Source organism: Salvia hispanica, chromosome 1 (genome assembly GCF_029641045.1).
Source record: "Salvia hispanica isolate PSC_SH4W2 chromosome 1, Shi_PSC_v1, whole genome shotgun sequence".
NCBI lineage: Eukaryota > Viridiplantae > Streptophyta > Magnoliopsida > Lamiales > Lamiaceae > Salvia > Salvia hispanica.
Window position 1 is genome coordinate 15,315,932 of NC_142692.1, and position 16,355 is coordinate 15,332,286.

Below are 16,355 nucleotides of genomic sequence, written 5' to 3' on the forward strand. Positions count from 1 at the left end.
ATGGTAATAGGTCCCACCTTCCATTAACTTTTTTCACTTACATTTCATTTAAAACTAATATATACAAGTAGGACCCATATTCCACTAACTTTTTTCCACTAACTTTTTCTTAACATTTCTTAAAACTCGTGTCACTAAGAAATTGGACTCCTAATGATGGACAGAGGGAGTATTAGTTAATGTGTTTAATTGGAGAGAGAAAATGTGAGTGAAAGTATTAAAAGAGAGTGAAAGAAAGATGAATATTTTAATAGGAGTGAGAAAAAGTAGTTGAGTGTATTATTTGGAGAGAGAAAGTTTTCAAAAAAAAATAAATGTGTCATCTTAGTTGGGACAAACTAAAAAGGAAAACGTGTTATCTTAAGTGGGACAGAGAGAGTATAATTTATGTATTTACCTCTCTATTATTTTACTATTGTTCCTTACACTTATTTTGGACATTCCATTTAAGGATGTCAATTGGGTCTATCCATCGAGTTTTGGGGCAACCCTATTCAGGTTATGGGTTAATTGGGTGTGGGCTAATCAGGTTATAGTTTCTTTCAAATTATAAAAGTTCAACCATAATCCTAAAAACTTGGATTGCGGGCTACATTGACATTCACTCCTTTTTACACATTTACCAAACAGGACAAGCCATTTTCAGTAATTCTTAAGGGATTTTTGGCTAATCTCATTTAAAATAGCTTATAAGAGCATCTCCAATGCAAATAGGTCAGCCATAGGCCAGCCCCTCTCTCTCCCTGCCACGTCAGCAGCACCCACCTGCCACATAAGCCGCAATAAAAATAATTCAAAATATACTACATTTACGGAATTAAAATTACGATTAAATTACCGAATTAAATTTACGAGACATATACGGGAAAATTCATTAATTTTATTTAAATTAAAAAAAGTACATTAACTAAAAATACATTAAAACTTTAACTAAAAGTACATGTTTCTGTTTTAGGTCTTAATTTTGTATTGGGCTAGTTGTTGTTGTCCATCATGTTTATATAGTTTTTAAAAATTAAAAAAAAGAATTAAATAAAATTAAAAAATAGCGCTGGCCGATCGGCACGCCACAATGGTGGCCAGCGCTACACCATCGGCTAGCCCACGCCGAAATTTTGGCCGATTTCCCGCTGGCCTACTCCAATGGTTCGGCTAGCTGACCGGCTAGCGACGCGAATCGGCTAGCCGGCATTGGAGATGCTCTAAGATTTAAGGGTTTATTCCTATAAAATATTCATAAATTGTCAAAATGTAAGTAATTGAGTTTATAAATAATCTATTTTATATTATAAATAAGTTTCAATAGCTTTGGTTGACTCCACTACTATAGAACGGATAGAGTACATCATAAAATCAAAGCGAGATTCCAAATGTCAACAGAAAGACTGCAGTTTCACTTTCATTTCATTATCTCAAATACTGGATAATTACATTAAGCCCCAAGCTGATTGATATAGTTATTACATAGCATCTCCACCCATTTCTATACATTTCGATGAATACCAGACAACGACAAAACTCAAAAGAGACAACTATCACTCTACAGCTTCTTTGAAACTAGATGGATCTGAGGTAGATTCCTTCTCAGTGTGATCACTGCTACCAATATCGGACAACAAAACGAGCCCCAAAGCAGACATGCTACTAGCTTCAACATCCTTGGTTCCGACGTATAGACCCTGGCTTCCTGCAGCAACTATGTTATGGCTATCAATGCTGCTGCTTAGGACAGAAGGTAATACCTCTAGCAGTCGCGGATGGGGTTGGTTGGATCTGTTGATGAGCATCCGGAGCGTTTCCCTAGCGCTTTTTTCCACCATAGATTCGCCGTTTGAGAGTAGAGGATCAACAAGATTAGGATTCAACGGAGGGATCGTGGTAGATATAGCAGGACCAGCACTGACTAAATATCCTTGGCCTGATGAGCAGATGTCAACGACAGGAATGTGAACAATAGGGTCGCAGATTAAAGGTGTGAACGTCAGGATTTGCTGTGACGATGGTAATCTAACCAGAGGCTCTGGGAGGAAGCTAGGAAAATCAAAAGGTGGAAGCTCTGTTAGATCTAGCAGTGGTTTTGAGGTTCCCAGACCTGATGATGATAACACAGACGAAAGGGGAGGCAGAGAAAAGGATTCAGTGGACGAAATGGGACCTTGCAGAGCTGATGCAACGGGAGGACACCAGCAGTAGTGAGGAGAAAAAGGAGATGGACTCGACGAAAGAACTTGTGGTTCGGGTCTTGGAAGCGGTAGCTCCCCAGAAGTACCATATACTTCCAAGAAATTTGAAGTTAACGGCGGCAACTCTAGTGTTCCATCCCCATTCACCAGAGTAAGTTTATCTTTCAGAAAGAAATCACTACTTTTTGATGAAGCCTCCAGTAAGGTGCCAATACCTGGAACATTATTCTCACCACGACGCCTCAATTTTTCTCTGGTGGCACTCCTTATGTCAGACAAACTTTTTTGCAGGCCATCTTTGAACGAACTCGATCTAGGACTTAAACAGCCCTGATAAATGAGGTTTGTCTTTGATCCTTGACTGCCACATTGCCTGATGCGTGAACTCTTTAAACTATTGACTGATGAATGAGGATTATGATGTTCGGAAGAATTGGCTGAGCCATCTGAAGGGGTAGCTGATAGCACGCCACTCACTTGAGCATTATTTGCCACTGATCCAGCAAGGTATGACCGAAGATGGCTCACAAAAGAGTTGAGTCGTGACTCGCTAATTCCAGTTAGTTCAGCAAGTGAAGGTTTCTGAGCTAGCAAATCTTTAAACTGTTCAGACAGGAAAATCAAAGTTAAGAAATGTCCAGAGTCGAGATGCATAGATCAACAAGAAACTAGGCTTTTGATATTCAATTCCCACCTTTCTAAGCAATTCATACCCCACAAACAGAGATTTTTCCGAGCACCAAAAATAAGAAACCCCACCGTCCGAGGTCTTCACAAAGAAGGACCTTCCAGACTTGTCAGCAGGGATCTCCTCAATTTCCACATCGGTACACTGAGCCTCAGTACTTAATGTTGCCAGCCTCTCCTCAGAACCATCATCTCCATTAAACGATATTCTCAAATCTGATGTTGGCAGAAGGGTGAGACATAAATTGCCCCTATTTAACAACAAACAAACATACAGTTCAGAAACAACAATCAGCACATGTAGAAAGGAAGAGGCCCCAACTTCCAAACAAAAGAAAAGGTCAATTATTGCCTTCATTTCCCTAGTACCCACTAGTAATAAGAAACTACAGTAAGAAACCATGTCCAAATTTACAAGTAATATAAGCTTCAGGGGACCCAGTTCTGATTTGGCCTGAGCTTTTGTGGAAATCCAACTTTATGATCATTCCCCATACCCCATCTAACTAAAATCGACATACCCTCAAATTTTGAACATTTGCAGTCCGTCTATGTTCTGATTTCTTCAGGAAACAGTTTCAATTCATTTAGACTATGAGCTCATGGCTCAGTTTTTGTTCATGGAGCAGATCAAAACCAAACATGCCACATACGTAATACTATTTTGACTTTGCTATAATTAAGTGTGACATTAACATATAGCACGGTAATTGGTAACCAAATATTTCGTAGATTGAAAAAGTATATTGGTAAAAAAGAAATGATTCCAATAGTAGAGCCAGAGAAAAAGGTTAATTCTTACCACTGCCTAAGTTACTAAATAACACACCGGAATAGCAATCTAGAGGGGTTCTAAATGTGACAATTTTGAAAGACCAACTTAAAGTACTAAACATCACTAAGAAATGTTAAGATTTATTAAGCAAACAATTTCATAAAGTACTAAACCTCACTAAGAAATGTCAAGATTTATTAAGCAAATAATTTCATGTGCTTGCTAATTTCTGTAATCAATTAATAAACACAATCAAAAATTGATTACAAGCAATATGGTTTTATGGAACAGGAAAGAAGAGAAAAAGTTGACATAGTGGATACATATATATACACACATTATACATCTGAATCACATTTAAAAAGCAGTAACAGGCATCAAAGCAGAATGGCACCGATATAATATACAGTAAGTCAGCGAAATCTTGTAGAGCATGATATAATGTAAAAGCATGAAACTACCTTTACTTCTTCTTAATTCAGAGATCATAATAGTCTACGCCCATTTACCTACAAGTAAAAAGAGGTTTTCACTTGGAAGGATGAAAAATGTTTACCATTATCAACAATCTAAAATACAGCACCCTATTTATTCACATAAGAAATTATACGGGGTTAAGATACACTTATTTCTATTTGCTATAGAAACACCACTTGCATCAGGGATAGTGTCATGGAATAAGGACAGAATAGGATAAATAACACAGAAGTCATAATAGCTTGATCCAAACCGGAATAATAGTTTCAGTGAAGGAACAACTCATGATCAGTCATCAGATATATAGAAAGGTAATCAGATATGAAGAGGCTGCTGCTACGATCCCCACTGAACCCAAAGATAACATATTCTCACGCAAACCTTCCCTGGTGTTGCCACATGTCCAAGGCACCTCCTAGATATGAACAAGTCATATCAAGACACAAGGATCTAAAACAGAATCCAGCATTTACTGCCCATCAAGAGGTGAAAACAAATTTCTGAAATTTAAATGTAAAGGCACTCAATGTGAAACCAAAACAAGGTTAGGGATCAAGATGTCAACCACTTTGTGTATAAGGAGATAAATGTGTTATCACATCAAATGAAATTAATATCATCCTATAAAGTAAAATCAGCAATGTGAGGCATAGAGGAATGAAAGAAAGTTAGGCTTATGAGTGCTGCGATAAAATTAGAAGATACTATATATTTATTCTACTACACTTAAGAAAGAGAAATGTAAGCATGCACAATTAATACAGCCGCAACATAATATGATTAGCCACAGAAATCGCTCACAATGAAAAAGTATGTTAGTGTAACTGTGTGGCTTATAAGCAACAATTTGAGTGTCCATTGACTGACATTATCACTTTCCAGCATCTACCAAACTACTATCTTCTTTCACTATCCACTGATAAGTTCTTATCTATTTCCTATTGTTACCAAATCTCTACAAATACACAATTTCTTTAGTCTCAGCAAGTTGGTAGCCAAATAACAAGTAGGCTTACAAATCCATTGCACTTGCATGTGATTGGGCATAACAGATATTATCATTAAGATTATTTTTCAATTGATTATGGATATTTCCAGTAATTGATTTCTTATTGATATACAAATTGCTTATTTGGAGAAAACAGTGAACATGCGTCACAGAAATAACTACCCAACTTGTTAGAATTCTGGTATCTTGTGTACAGTTCAAAATACGGATATGGACAATCTTTTATTTGCTCACACTATTAATAAGTTGAAGTGATTTCCGCATACGATGAAATGACTGAACCACAATCGCCCTAACGGAACAGATACTCTTGCAAACTTACCTTACAGATGTTGGAGACAGAAATGTTCCTTGCTTGTTGATCTTTCCGACCCGGAGAGAAATCAGAGGTGCGCACAAGCACCTAGCCAACATGCCAACCTCTGACGGCTCAAAGTGCTGTTGAACAAAAAGGGGTTAGCGTCAATTACACGAACCATTCAAAACCTCGAGTATCACTCTATCTAGTTCTAGATTAACTGAAGAGATGTAACCTTCAAAACATGAAAATGCCAAGCACGCAAAATAACTGGACATACATAAATTCCTGATTGAAATTGATTGCACATAAATACCTGACTAAGGTGAGATAGTAGACCATCCTCAGCCATGGCAGCGGAGACATTTAGCTTGAGCAAAGGCTTCAACCTCTCATCCGCTCGGCATGCCCCCGTCACCTGCAAATCCAATGCGCGAAGCCATTGGATAACCCCCTCTTCTCTCCCGCTCGTCTGCAGCAGCAGATCGGCATCCCTATCCTCCACCAAAATATCTGTCAACCTCCGCGTAACCGACCGATTCGCAAGCTCCGCCGCCTCGTCGAGACTGGAAGAGACATTGACGGAAATACCCCCGCCGGAAACCTGATCGGCGCTATCCACGTCGTCGAATTGTCGATCCTCTGCCGATTGCTGTTTCTCGGAATTCGACATTTCGCCAAATCTCAAAAATATTTTGATCAATCCGGATTAGATAGTGCTGCAACGATCGTAATTTCGAATGAGGTGAACAAAAATGATTTGAAGGCGTAGCGTGAATACCGAGAATGTGATTTTAGGGAGAGAAAAATATCTCCTATATTTTGGCTTGGCTGCACCAACCTCAAAAATCAAAAATCAAAATGCAGGGATAAGAGGGCTCCATGTTTTATTTGTAGCAACGACGGACTTGAGGTAAAAAATTAAATCCGGCTCTATTTCTGCTCGGTTCCGCAATTACACGTCAGATGGGACCCACAGGATGTATGCGGGACCCATAAAACACCGCGCCACGTCAGCGAGTGGGGTCTCTCTCTGATGCAAACGAGCAGAATTTGATTTTGTTCGTGGAAAAAAAAATTTACCATAATTGCTGTATGCGTAGGGCACAGAACCATATAGCTTTGTTAATCGGAAAGAGAAGAAATAATGACGCTACTAAATTGGAGTATTTATTTTTTCTAAGATTTTGCATTGAAAATATTTTATGAATTAATATATTATACTCCTAAGAGAGAAGAGCATGAAGATAAAAAAATAGAGATTGTATTATTTTTATTTTACTAAATATTTTATTATCAATATGATACTTCAAAAAAAATTATGCATATTTGGATTCAAATTTAATACGGAGTACATATTTAGCTTGATGGATACGTACGAACTCTAAGTCCTTTTACTTCCTAATCTAGCTTGAATGTTTTATTACTAAATAAATAACTCGGAAAACGCTGGCCTCAAAAAATATCAGTCCCATAATAGGAGTCACTCTTATTGTGGGCACGGATTTTAAGAAATACTATCTTCGTTTTTGAAAATTTGTCTCGTTTTACATTTCCGTCCGTCCCCTAAAATTTGTCTCATTTCACTGTTACCATTTTTGGTAGTGGATCTCATAATCCACTAACTCATTCTTACTCACATTTTAATATAAAACTAATATGTAAAAGTAGACCCACAATCAACTAACTTTTTCAACCCACTTTCCATTACATTTCTTAAAACTCGTGTCGGGTTAATGTGGGACAAATTTTGAAGGACGGAGGTAGTATAAAGAATAGTCGGTTGGAAAAGTTAGTTGAATATGAAATCCACTTTTTTTTAGTATTGATTTTATAAATATGAGTTAAGTGAGTAAGTGAAATATGGCACATACTTACAATTTATAGTAAAAATGAAGTGTGATTCTTATTATTGGTCGGACTAAAATGGCAAATTGTGACTCTGGGACGGAATAGTAGCAGTTATGAAGTTACAAACCACCACCATCAATTTGTAACCTTCATATTAATTCACCTTCATGATAGACTTTTAAAATCTGATTTTAAAATACTCTCTTTAATCCATAAAAGGGAGTTAAAATTTATTTGGAAAATGTTGATTTGTAGTATGTCCAACCGTGTTGATTTGTAGTATTGGGGGACTTCTATTATACTACCTAAATTGCCAAAAAAAAAAAAAAAAGCCATTCTCTTTTGTATAGATTGAAGAAGATACTATTATATACTAAAACATAATGACCAACACCTTTCGATTATTATTAAATTTTTGAAGAGGGTGTCCAACAATTGGACAAGTGGTATATGTGAGCATTAATATTCCCTTGATAGACGCTCTCCAACAAATTTTGAACATATTTTAGAGCATTAGAGCATCCGCAATGGTGCTTAGGCCAACCATAGGCCAGCCATTCTCTCATCTGCCACGTCAGCAACACTAAAAAAACCACCTGCCATGTCAGATTTAGGCCAGCCATAGGCCAGCCGCAATAAAAATAATTCAAAATATACTACATTTACGGAATTAAAATTGCGATATACGGAATTAAATTTACGACACATATACAGGAAAAATAATCCATTCCATTAAAAAAAAAGTACAAAGATTTTAAAAAAAAAGTACATGATTTTTTTTTTAAAAAAAGGGCTTCAACAAACGAGCCCCGCCACTCTCTACTCCTCATCGCCGTCGCCGTCGTCCTCGCCGCCGCCGCCGCTGCCGCCACCCGTGGTATCTGAGCTCACGTCGGAACCCCCTAGCCGTGACCTCGCGATCTCTAAATCAGCACGCATGCTCTCGAGCATCTCGTAAAGAAACCTCTTCTCCGTGGGGTCAGTGGCGTTCTTCCACTCTCGGAAGACCTGTAACATCTGAGCCCGCGTTTGGTTACGCGAATGGAGAGTGTACTCGAGTGGGGCGGCTGGGAGGGCGGAGGACTGGACCTCGCGGGGCGATAGGGGGGATCCGCCCCTCGCAGTCCGCTGCGCCCGCTTCTGTCCAACCGGGCGGGGGCGACCAGTAAATGAAGGAGGGGATGGAAACTCCTCAGCATCCGGGGGGAGGTCGTGGGATCCGCCGCTGCTGCCGCTGTAGTCGCTGCTATAGTTAAGTCGCTGCTTCTTCGGCCACCCAGCGTCGCACCCCGCCCGGAACTTCTCGGAGTCCTTCAACAACAAGAAGCACTCCCAGAAGGTGAACTCCTTATACTTCCCCTCCAAGGGGAACTGACTCGCGGCGATCCTCCGGGCGTCGTCCTCAGTCTGCCCACTTCTGAGCCGACGGAGGGCGTTGGCGTACAAATTTGCAAAACGGCCCACCGCGGCCCTGGTGCGCTCCCACCCTTTCCGGACCTCCTCGTTGCTGTAGTCCTTCCCGTGCGGGCAGTGGCTCTTATAGGCAGCCCTGATCTTCGCCCACATGTTGACGACCCGCTGGTTGTTCGCAACCAGTGGATCGTCGCACACCTCCAACCACCCCTTGGCCACCGCGGCGTACTCATCCTCCGTCCACTTCCTCCGGCCAGTGGCAGCGGGCTGCGATGACTCGCCGACCGCCTTGCCCTTCCCCTTCCCCCTCGTCTTCTTCTTCGGCGCGGCCGGCGTCGCTGGAACGGGAGTATCATCGTCCCCGAGATCGATCCCCATATCATGCAATGACAGAAGGTCATCGCCAGAGAACTGCGTCTCCACCGGGGTCGACGTGTGAGACGAAGCCGTCAAAAAATCAAGCGAGGGCCGATATACCGCGTCCCCTCCCGGTGACCCCTGCACACCACCCCCCCCGGCATCCCGGGATGCATACCGTGCGGCATCCCCCCCTGCCACATCATCCCCATCATCTGCTGCAGCATCATCTGCTGCTGCATCTGGGGCATACCCCCCCACCCGGGCGCTGACTGCCCGCCGCCCGGCACCCCCCACGGCATACCCCCCTGGTTCCCCCCCAGCGCACCAGCCATCATCCCCATCATCTGATTCCAAGGGATGTTAAATCCTTGGCCCATCTGCCCCCATCCAGATCCCACGGGTACTGTGGGAGTCTGAGAGCCGCTCGTCGCCGGACTGGACTCGTTGTTGTGATCCATCACTCGATGATGCTCTTGAACAGAAAGTTAAAGAGAGAGAAAACTCGTTAAAACAAGCGGTGCAAATGAAAATGAAACGAAAATCGCGTTTATATATGATTTTTAAAAAAAAAAAAAAATTCGAAAATCGGCGCTGGCCGATCGCTGGCCGATCGGGCCTCCACAATGGCGGCTAGCCGATCGGCTAGCGCTTCGGCCAGCGACGAGCGATCGGCCAGCCCACGCCGATCCGCTCGCCGAAATCGCGTTTGCCGATTGCAATGGTTCGGCTAGCGCGACGAATCGGCTAGCCGACCATTGCGGATGCTCTTAGCAATGGTTGGCCTCCTATAGGGCCCTTTTTATTATTATTATTATTATTATTATTATTATTATTATTTATTATTATTATTATTATTTTGAAAGGGTCTATCTTTCTATAATGGAAGGGTCCTCCCATTTCTATTTCATTTTCACATCATCATTATTTTATTTTAAATTTATAGCGCTTCTATATTTAATATGTTATCAAATTAAATAAATTTAAATGTAAAAAAATATTAATATGCAGATCCTCGTTGTATTGCAAGATTGGAAAATAGAATACAACGAGATGAAAAAAAAAATCTACATTTTAAAAAAAAAGAAAATAACAAACAAAAAAATACAAATGAAAACCTAGAAATGATCATCATTAAAAAACATAGATACGAGTCAGGCGTCGTCGTCGTCGGAATGAAGACCCACCTGTTTCTTCATCCTACTGATAGTTTTCCACATGTCCGTCTTCACACGATCATCAGGTTCTTCTCGGTACAACCTGTAGAACTTATGCAGCTGAGCGTAGCCGGCAATTCTTACATCACCCTCCGGATCCCCACCGGTTGACTGGGAGGCGCTCCCCTGAGACTTTTCCTTCCCCTTCGCCGCTTTCACTCCCATTGGGCACCTCCCAGTAGGTTGTGTTGGAACATATATACTAAAAAGCATTTTTCGAGTTTTTGAATTTGATAAATTGTTTGTATATTGTAAACACTCTTCATTTAATGAGAATAATAAATGTTTTCTTCACACTGTGTATTTTACTTTAATAGGTATTGACCGTATTTAACTATATATTAAATTATATAATTAAAACGCCGGAAAGTAAAATCAGTCTAAGTCTTCTACATTGAAGGTTGGGTCGTGGAACAGGTCATCACAGTAGGTGGCCCAACCGGTACCTTGTAGAAGTAAAACTTTTTCACAACCTAGATAGGCTTTGGCTACCTATCGTGAAAGGTTGCAGTGTCCATCCGAAAAGTCGTCTTTACCTTGAGAATGGCTAGTGACACTGGTGTGGTATAGCATTGAATGGATCTAAAGTATAGACACGTCTTTGTTGCTATCTACTGTAAGATGATGTCTTGGAGATTTAATATTTCCTAATCTTTGTAATAATATAGGACACACATTATTTAATCATACGCTGCTTTGACTTATCAATAAGTGCAGGTTTTTCGTAACCCAATATTCCTGATATCTTGGGTAGTAGTAATTAATAACTAGTATGGTGTCAGTTTTATTATTACATTGAATCGTGTGCCTGCGTGGTTTGACTATATCCCCAAGAGGTGTTCGAGAGAAGTTCTATTATTCGGAAACCCGGCCGGTTTGGATTTAATCCAAGAATAAATAGAAAAGGAAAAGTATATTTTTTTTAATATACATCTCGTACTAGACAAACTCTTGGAAATAAAGATATTAATTAATTTAAAGTCTATAGCAGACTACAAATTAATTAATGGATACAGAAAGTCTTAGACACAGGAAATAATATATTAAAGAGGTTAACCCGGATTGCTTGTAATCACGGATTGGATGGGCGGTCAATATTTCTTCTATAGTGGCACAAGAAATATTCCATTGGCCTTATATTAAATTATGGGTTATAATTTAATTAGTAAAGAAGGTCCAATGGGGGAGGCCCAATCCAAGCCCCATAGATCCCTAACCTAGCCCATCATAAACTCTATAAATAAGAATGTAAGGAGATGAGACAAAGGTTATCACAAACCCTAGCCTCCACACTTGGCTTTCTTGTCTTCTCCTTCAAGATTCTTATAATTTCTAAGAGATTCCTCCCACAAGGAATTTAGATCTATAGAGTTAAGGGTCATAGGTTAGAAGATCTTTGGTCTTGCATTCACAATCAAGCTTCAAGATCTACACGTGGAGAAGTAGCAAGCCACTTCGATTCTTTGGAGAATCATTGTTGTAAGTATTCAACAACATAATTTAAATTAAATTATGTGATTAATTGCGCAATTATATATTTCTACATGTTCAAGCATGAAATTGAATCGACCCACATAATCACCTAAATAGATTCTTATGTGGATTTATTTGTTTTGCATTTTCCGCTGCGATTATCCCCAACAGGTTGAACTACCTCAACCGACTCGATGAAATCGGTTGGCGCCTCTGGGATCCAACGAGCATCGTCCTCCTCGAGCCTGGCGCCATTGTCGCCTCAATTCCTGCCTGAAATTTGGCTTGATCCTTTAGTTTCATGTAGGCTTCTCAGTGTTGGAACCCGGCGCTGCTGACGGTACTTGTGAATTGGGCTTGCGACAAATCTCGCGCGTTGTCGTAGCCCATACCGCTCGTCATCATTCGGCAGTTGTTCTCGTATATGCCGTGAAACTTACCGATGTGGAACATGACACGCTCGAAAAGCTTGCGAAGCTCCGACGTCTTGTGAGATGGTGCCCCGTCAGGCTTCACTCCATCCTGCTGGTATCGTTGCGCGATGCGGGTCCAGAAACCAATCTTCTGTTGGTTGTTACCTACAATCGGATCCTAACCGATATCGACCCAACACCTCGCCAGAGCAAGCGTCTTAGCTGGCGTATAGAAGGTTCGCGGCCTCCTACCCTTCGGAGCAGGCGCCGACAGCTCTGAGGCCTTCCCCTTCCCCTTCTCCTTCTCTTTTAGAGGTGATGGGTGCATTTCCTCCACTTCATACTCTTCCCCTCGGATCTGTGACTAGAATAGTTGTAGATCCGTGAGTACCGGGTGTAGAAGTCACCATCTCTAGCCGGCAAACCACGTCCCTATAATTTGGGCCGATTCCTTTTCCGATGCTCCAGTGGAAAGCCCGTGTGATAATTGGTCTACCAGCACCGACATAGATGTTGCCGGAGAATTGAGGGAAGTTGGGGGATTGGTTGCCGATAAAGTAAGGGGCCCCAGCATTGCCTACGAAATAAGTGAATCCTCTGCCGAATAGGTTGCCACAGAGAACTTGGTTGAAGTAGGGATTTTGCTGAGATGGTCCAGGTTGGGTATAGGGCGGAATTTGGGTTCCACTCGTGTATGGGCTTTCATCGCCAGATAATTGGGGAGAGTTGCCGGAATCCATTTTCTAGAGAGAGGAAGTGTAGAATGAGAAGATGGATGATGGAAAGTGGAGGGATGATTGAAAGTGATGGGGAGTGGATGTATATATAGAGAAAATAATAAAATTTTGTAAAAAAAAAGAGAGGGCCGATGATGGGCCCTTCCTCCACAATGGAGGGCCGATCTCATCGGCATAGGCTGATACAATAGCCTTTCGGGGGAGACGGGAGGGGGCCGATCATCGGCCCTCCGGCTGCTATGGTAGGGCGTTGGAGGCCGATAGAGAAGGCCCTCCCATCGGCCCTCCATTATGAATGCTAAAAAAAAGAAAAGTCATTCTCTTTTTGGCGTTCAGACTTAAATATTTAGAAATTATTTTATTTTATATATTCTAAATTGAAGAAGATACTATGATATACTAAAACATAATGATCAATACCTTTTAATTTTTATTAAATTTTAGAAGAGGGTGTCCAACAATTGGACAAGCAGCTATTATATGTTTAGTAACGAACACATTAATTATATTCCCTTAATAGACACTTTCCAACAAATTTTGCACATATTTTTTTTTTATATTTTATATAGTAAGCCGACCAATGTTTACGAGAGATGATTGCCTAGTATATTCGCAATATATAAGACACTAACTAGGAGTAGTAAATTGATAATCTGACTATACACTGAGTCACTATCACGTCATATATATTACAAAAGAGAGGGGCTGCTTACATAAGAAAAAATAGATTATTCTATCACATATTTGTAATTATATACAACTCCTACTAGTAGGAGACTGTTATATTGTTAACTCAATACCTAATTGCTAACTACAACTAAATAATAGTCATTAGATATTCAAATTAAGGGCCTAGATCATCAACCAAGAAATATCAATACGATCAACAAAAAACGTCAATAAAGCCATAGGATTAATTCCATAAAATATCAATAGGATGTTTTAATGTCAATTAACTACATGTTTAGTTATAACTAACTTTTAAAAGAAATCCCAAAACTTTAAATTCATATAACATATATCAAATTAAAGATACTTTTATAAGGATTCCAACGATATCATATATGCATATGTTCCGACGTCAAAATTTGAAAAAAAACTCGAAAAATTTTCAATTTTTTCGTAAAGCAGAAATGTCAACATACTATATAAAATATGTCAAATTAATACATGTAGAATGTCAATATAAGCAATGGGTTAGCATTCTTAAAGTATCGTGTTGACATTCTCAAAGCATTGTGTTGATATTGTTAGGTTTGGTATACTGAAAAGCATGTTTCGAGCAAGATTCGCGCGAATAGAATCTTGCTTGTATACGTAAAACTCTACAATCCACTTTTAACCCGATTCAGTATTATTTGAGCATTCTCACACGAATAGAATCACTATTATTATTACATTGTGTTTGCTTGTGCATTTATAAGATGTTTTACAAACATTTAAATGCATAAGAAGTAAACAAAGTCTAAGTCTTTTGCTTAGTAGACCGGTTGTGTGCGTCGTCCACTTTAAGGTAACACGGTCAGATCTATGCAATGCTTTGTAAAAGAAAAAGAAGAATTTCACAACCTAGATAGGCTTTGGCTACCTATCGTGAAAGGTTGCAATGTCAATCCGCATATTTCTAAGCCTTACTGAAATAAGATGACATTAGTGTGGTATAGCACTGAACGGATCTAACAGCAAGACGTGTCTTTATGCTATCTACTGAAAGACTAGGTCTTGATAAAATACTAGTTCTTAATCTACATATGTTAGCATTGAGCATACGGTATTGATAATGCACTACTTTGACTTATCAAATGGTGCGGGTTTTTCGCAACCCAATAATCCTGGCCAGTTGGAGTTTTATTACTCTATGAATAATAAATAAATGTTTCTTGCTAAGTTTACTCTTGAAATTAATAAGATATTAATTAATTAAGTTCATAGCAGACATTAATTAATTAATGGACATTTATATCTTAAGCGCGAGAAATAAATAATAAACAAAGTGGAAACCCGGATTACTTGTAATTTCGGATTTGGATGGGGAGAGTTCAATATTACTTCTGTAGTGGCTGCTCGTAATATTCCAATATAAGCTTGTATTAAATTGTGGGTTCAATTTAATTAGTAAAAAGCTAATTAGGCGAGCCCATATCCAAAACCTTTCATAGATCTCTGTCTGGGCCCAAAAGGAACTTAATATAAATAGGAGAATAAAGGAGACAGAAAATATAATTTTTATTGCAAAAATTTCGTCCCCCTCTACCTAGAGGAGTTCGAATTTCTCTCCTAATTGGAGAAGGATTTCTTCTGTCTTCTTTATTCGAGTCCTAGTATTTTGATAAGATCAGTCCACCCTGATATCGAGATACAGTTCGGGAACTAGAGAGAAGATCCGTGGTCTAGTATTGAAGATCATCACGTGGAGAAGGAGCGAGCAATCGACGATTCTTTGGAGAATCAAATCGGTAACTCTAAACCGTAGAAATCATGTTTAGGATTTATTTTCTATGAGCATGAATTATTTGCGTTCTAGCATGCAATTATCTGTTTAACACGTGAATTGATTAATCGCATAATCGGTCAAATAGATCCTACGTCTGATTTATTTGTTTTGTACAAGTCTTCCGCTGTGCAAGGGGTACCAAACCCCAACAATTGGTATCAGAGCCTATTTTTGACTCTGATTATATGGATTAATTTCATGTTATGTGATTTGCTTGAATGCATGATTGACAACAAGAGCACATTCGGTGAGGACGCGTAGTCGGCGATCGCGCCGGGACTGCACGTCACCGAACGCGCAAGGATTGATGTCAGGAGGAGATTCCTTTGTGTGAATTCCTACTCAATGATTATGTAATGATGGCATGAAATTATAATGCCATTTAATTTGTTGCCATACTTGTTTTTATTTTCGTTTGGCGTAATTGGGAATATTACATGATTTCAATTGTATTGAATGGCGTGAAATTTGCCTTACGTGAATGTTAATTCCGAGTTGGCAATTTGGGTGTTGCAGATACCGGTGGGAATTGCAGCAGCGATCAGCCGTGATCCGGCTCCGGGGCGATAACGCAGCAGCAACGGTGATCGCCCCACAGCAGCTGCTGCGAAGCCGGCATCGCAGCAGCGATGACGACGCAGCGGGCATGGACGGAGAGGGTTTCCCGGGCTCGAACGTCGACGGAGATGGCTGGGTTTGGCACGATTTTGTGACAGCAGCAACGTCTCCGAGCAACGACAGTTTTTATTCGAGTGGGAGCCCGAAGGTGGGGCGCGTGCAGCGGTGACGAGGACGACGCAGCAGCGACGTCGTCACGCAGGCAGCAGCGGCGAATTTCGAGTGGGAGAACGATAGCGCTAGATTAGGGTTTTCCCTATGTGCAACGAAGAATCGTCTCATCTCGTGACTTCGCTTTCCAAATTTGATTAGGGTTTCCAAATCCTTGGATTCAATTTTGGAAATAATTCAAG

General features: G+C 40.3%; 1 protein-coding gene across 2 annotated transcripts; it reads right to left on the reverse strand.

Annotated features, from left to right (window-relative positions):
• Positions 1–1,373: 1,373 nt before the first annotated feature.
• On the reverse strand, positions 1,374–6,286 carry LOC125222194 (uncharacterized). 2 transcript variants are annotated; one of them, XM_048124687.2, is made up of 5 exons: positions 5,746–6,286; positions 5,454–5,569; positions 2,878–3,121; positions 1,743–2,786; positions 1,374–1,687 (listed from the first exon to the last, which is right to left on the reverse strand). In XM_048124687.2, exons 1-5 carry the CDS (start codon positions 6,100–6,102, stop codon positions 1,541–1,543), a joined length of 1,908 nt encoding a protein of 635 aa, XP_047980644.2. In that variant the 5' UTR covers positions 6,103–6,286; the 3' UTR covers positions 1,374–1,540. The 2 variants fall into 2 exon arrangements, with proteins under 2 accessions (XP_047980644.2, XP_047980643.2); XM_048124686.2 differs by having other exon boundaries at positions 1,374–2,786.
• Positions 6,287–16,355: the final 10,069 nt, after the last annotated feature.

What these genes read in the sequence shown, in the direction of transcription:
- LOC125222194 (XM_048124686.2), bottom strand. Translation starts at nt 6,102, where the DNA reads ATGTCGAATTCCGAGAAACAGCAATCGGCAGAGGATCGACAATTCGAC. An exon ending in TACTATCTCACCTTAGTCAG is followed by an intron (nt 5,570 to 5,745) that starts GTATTTATGTGC and finishes TTTGTTCAACAG; the next exon opens with CACTTTGAGCCGTCAGAGGT. An exon ending in CTGTCTCCAACATCTGTAAG is followed by an intron (nt 3,122 to 5,453) that starts GTAAGTTTGCAA and finishes GTTGTTAAATAG; the next exon opens with GGGCAATTTATGTCTCACCC.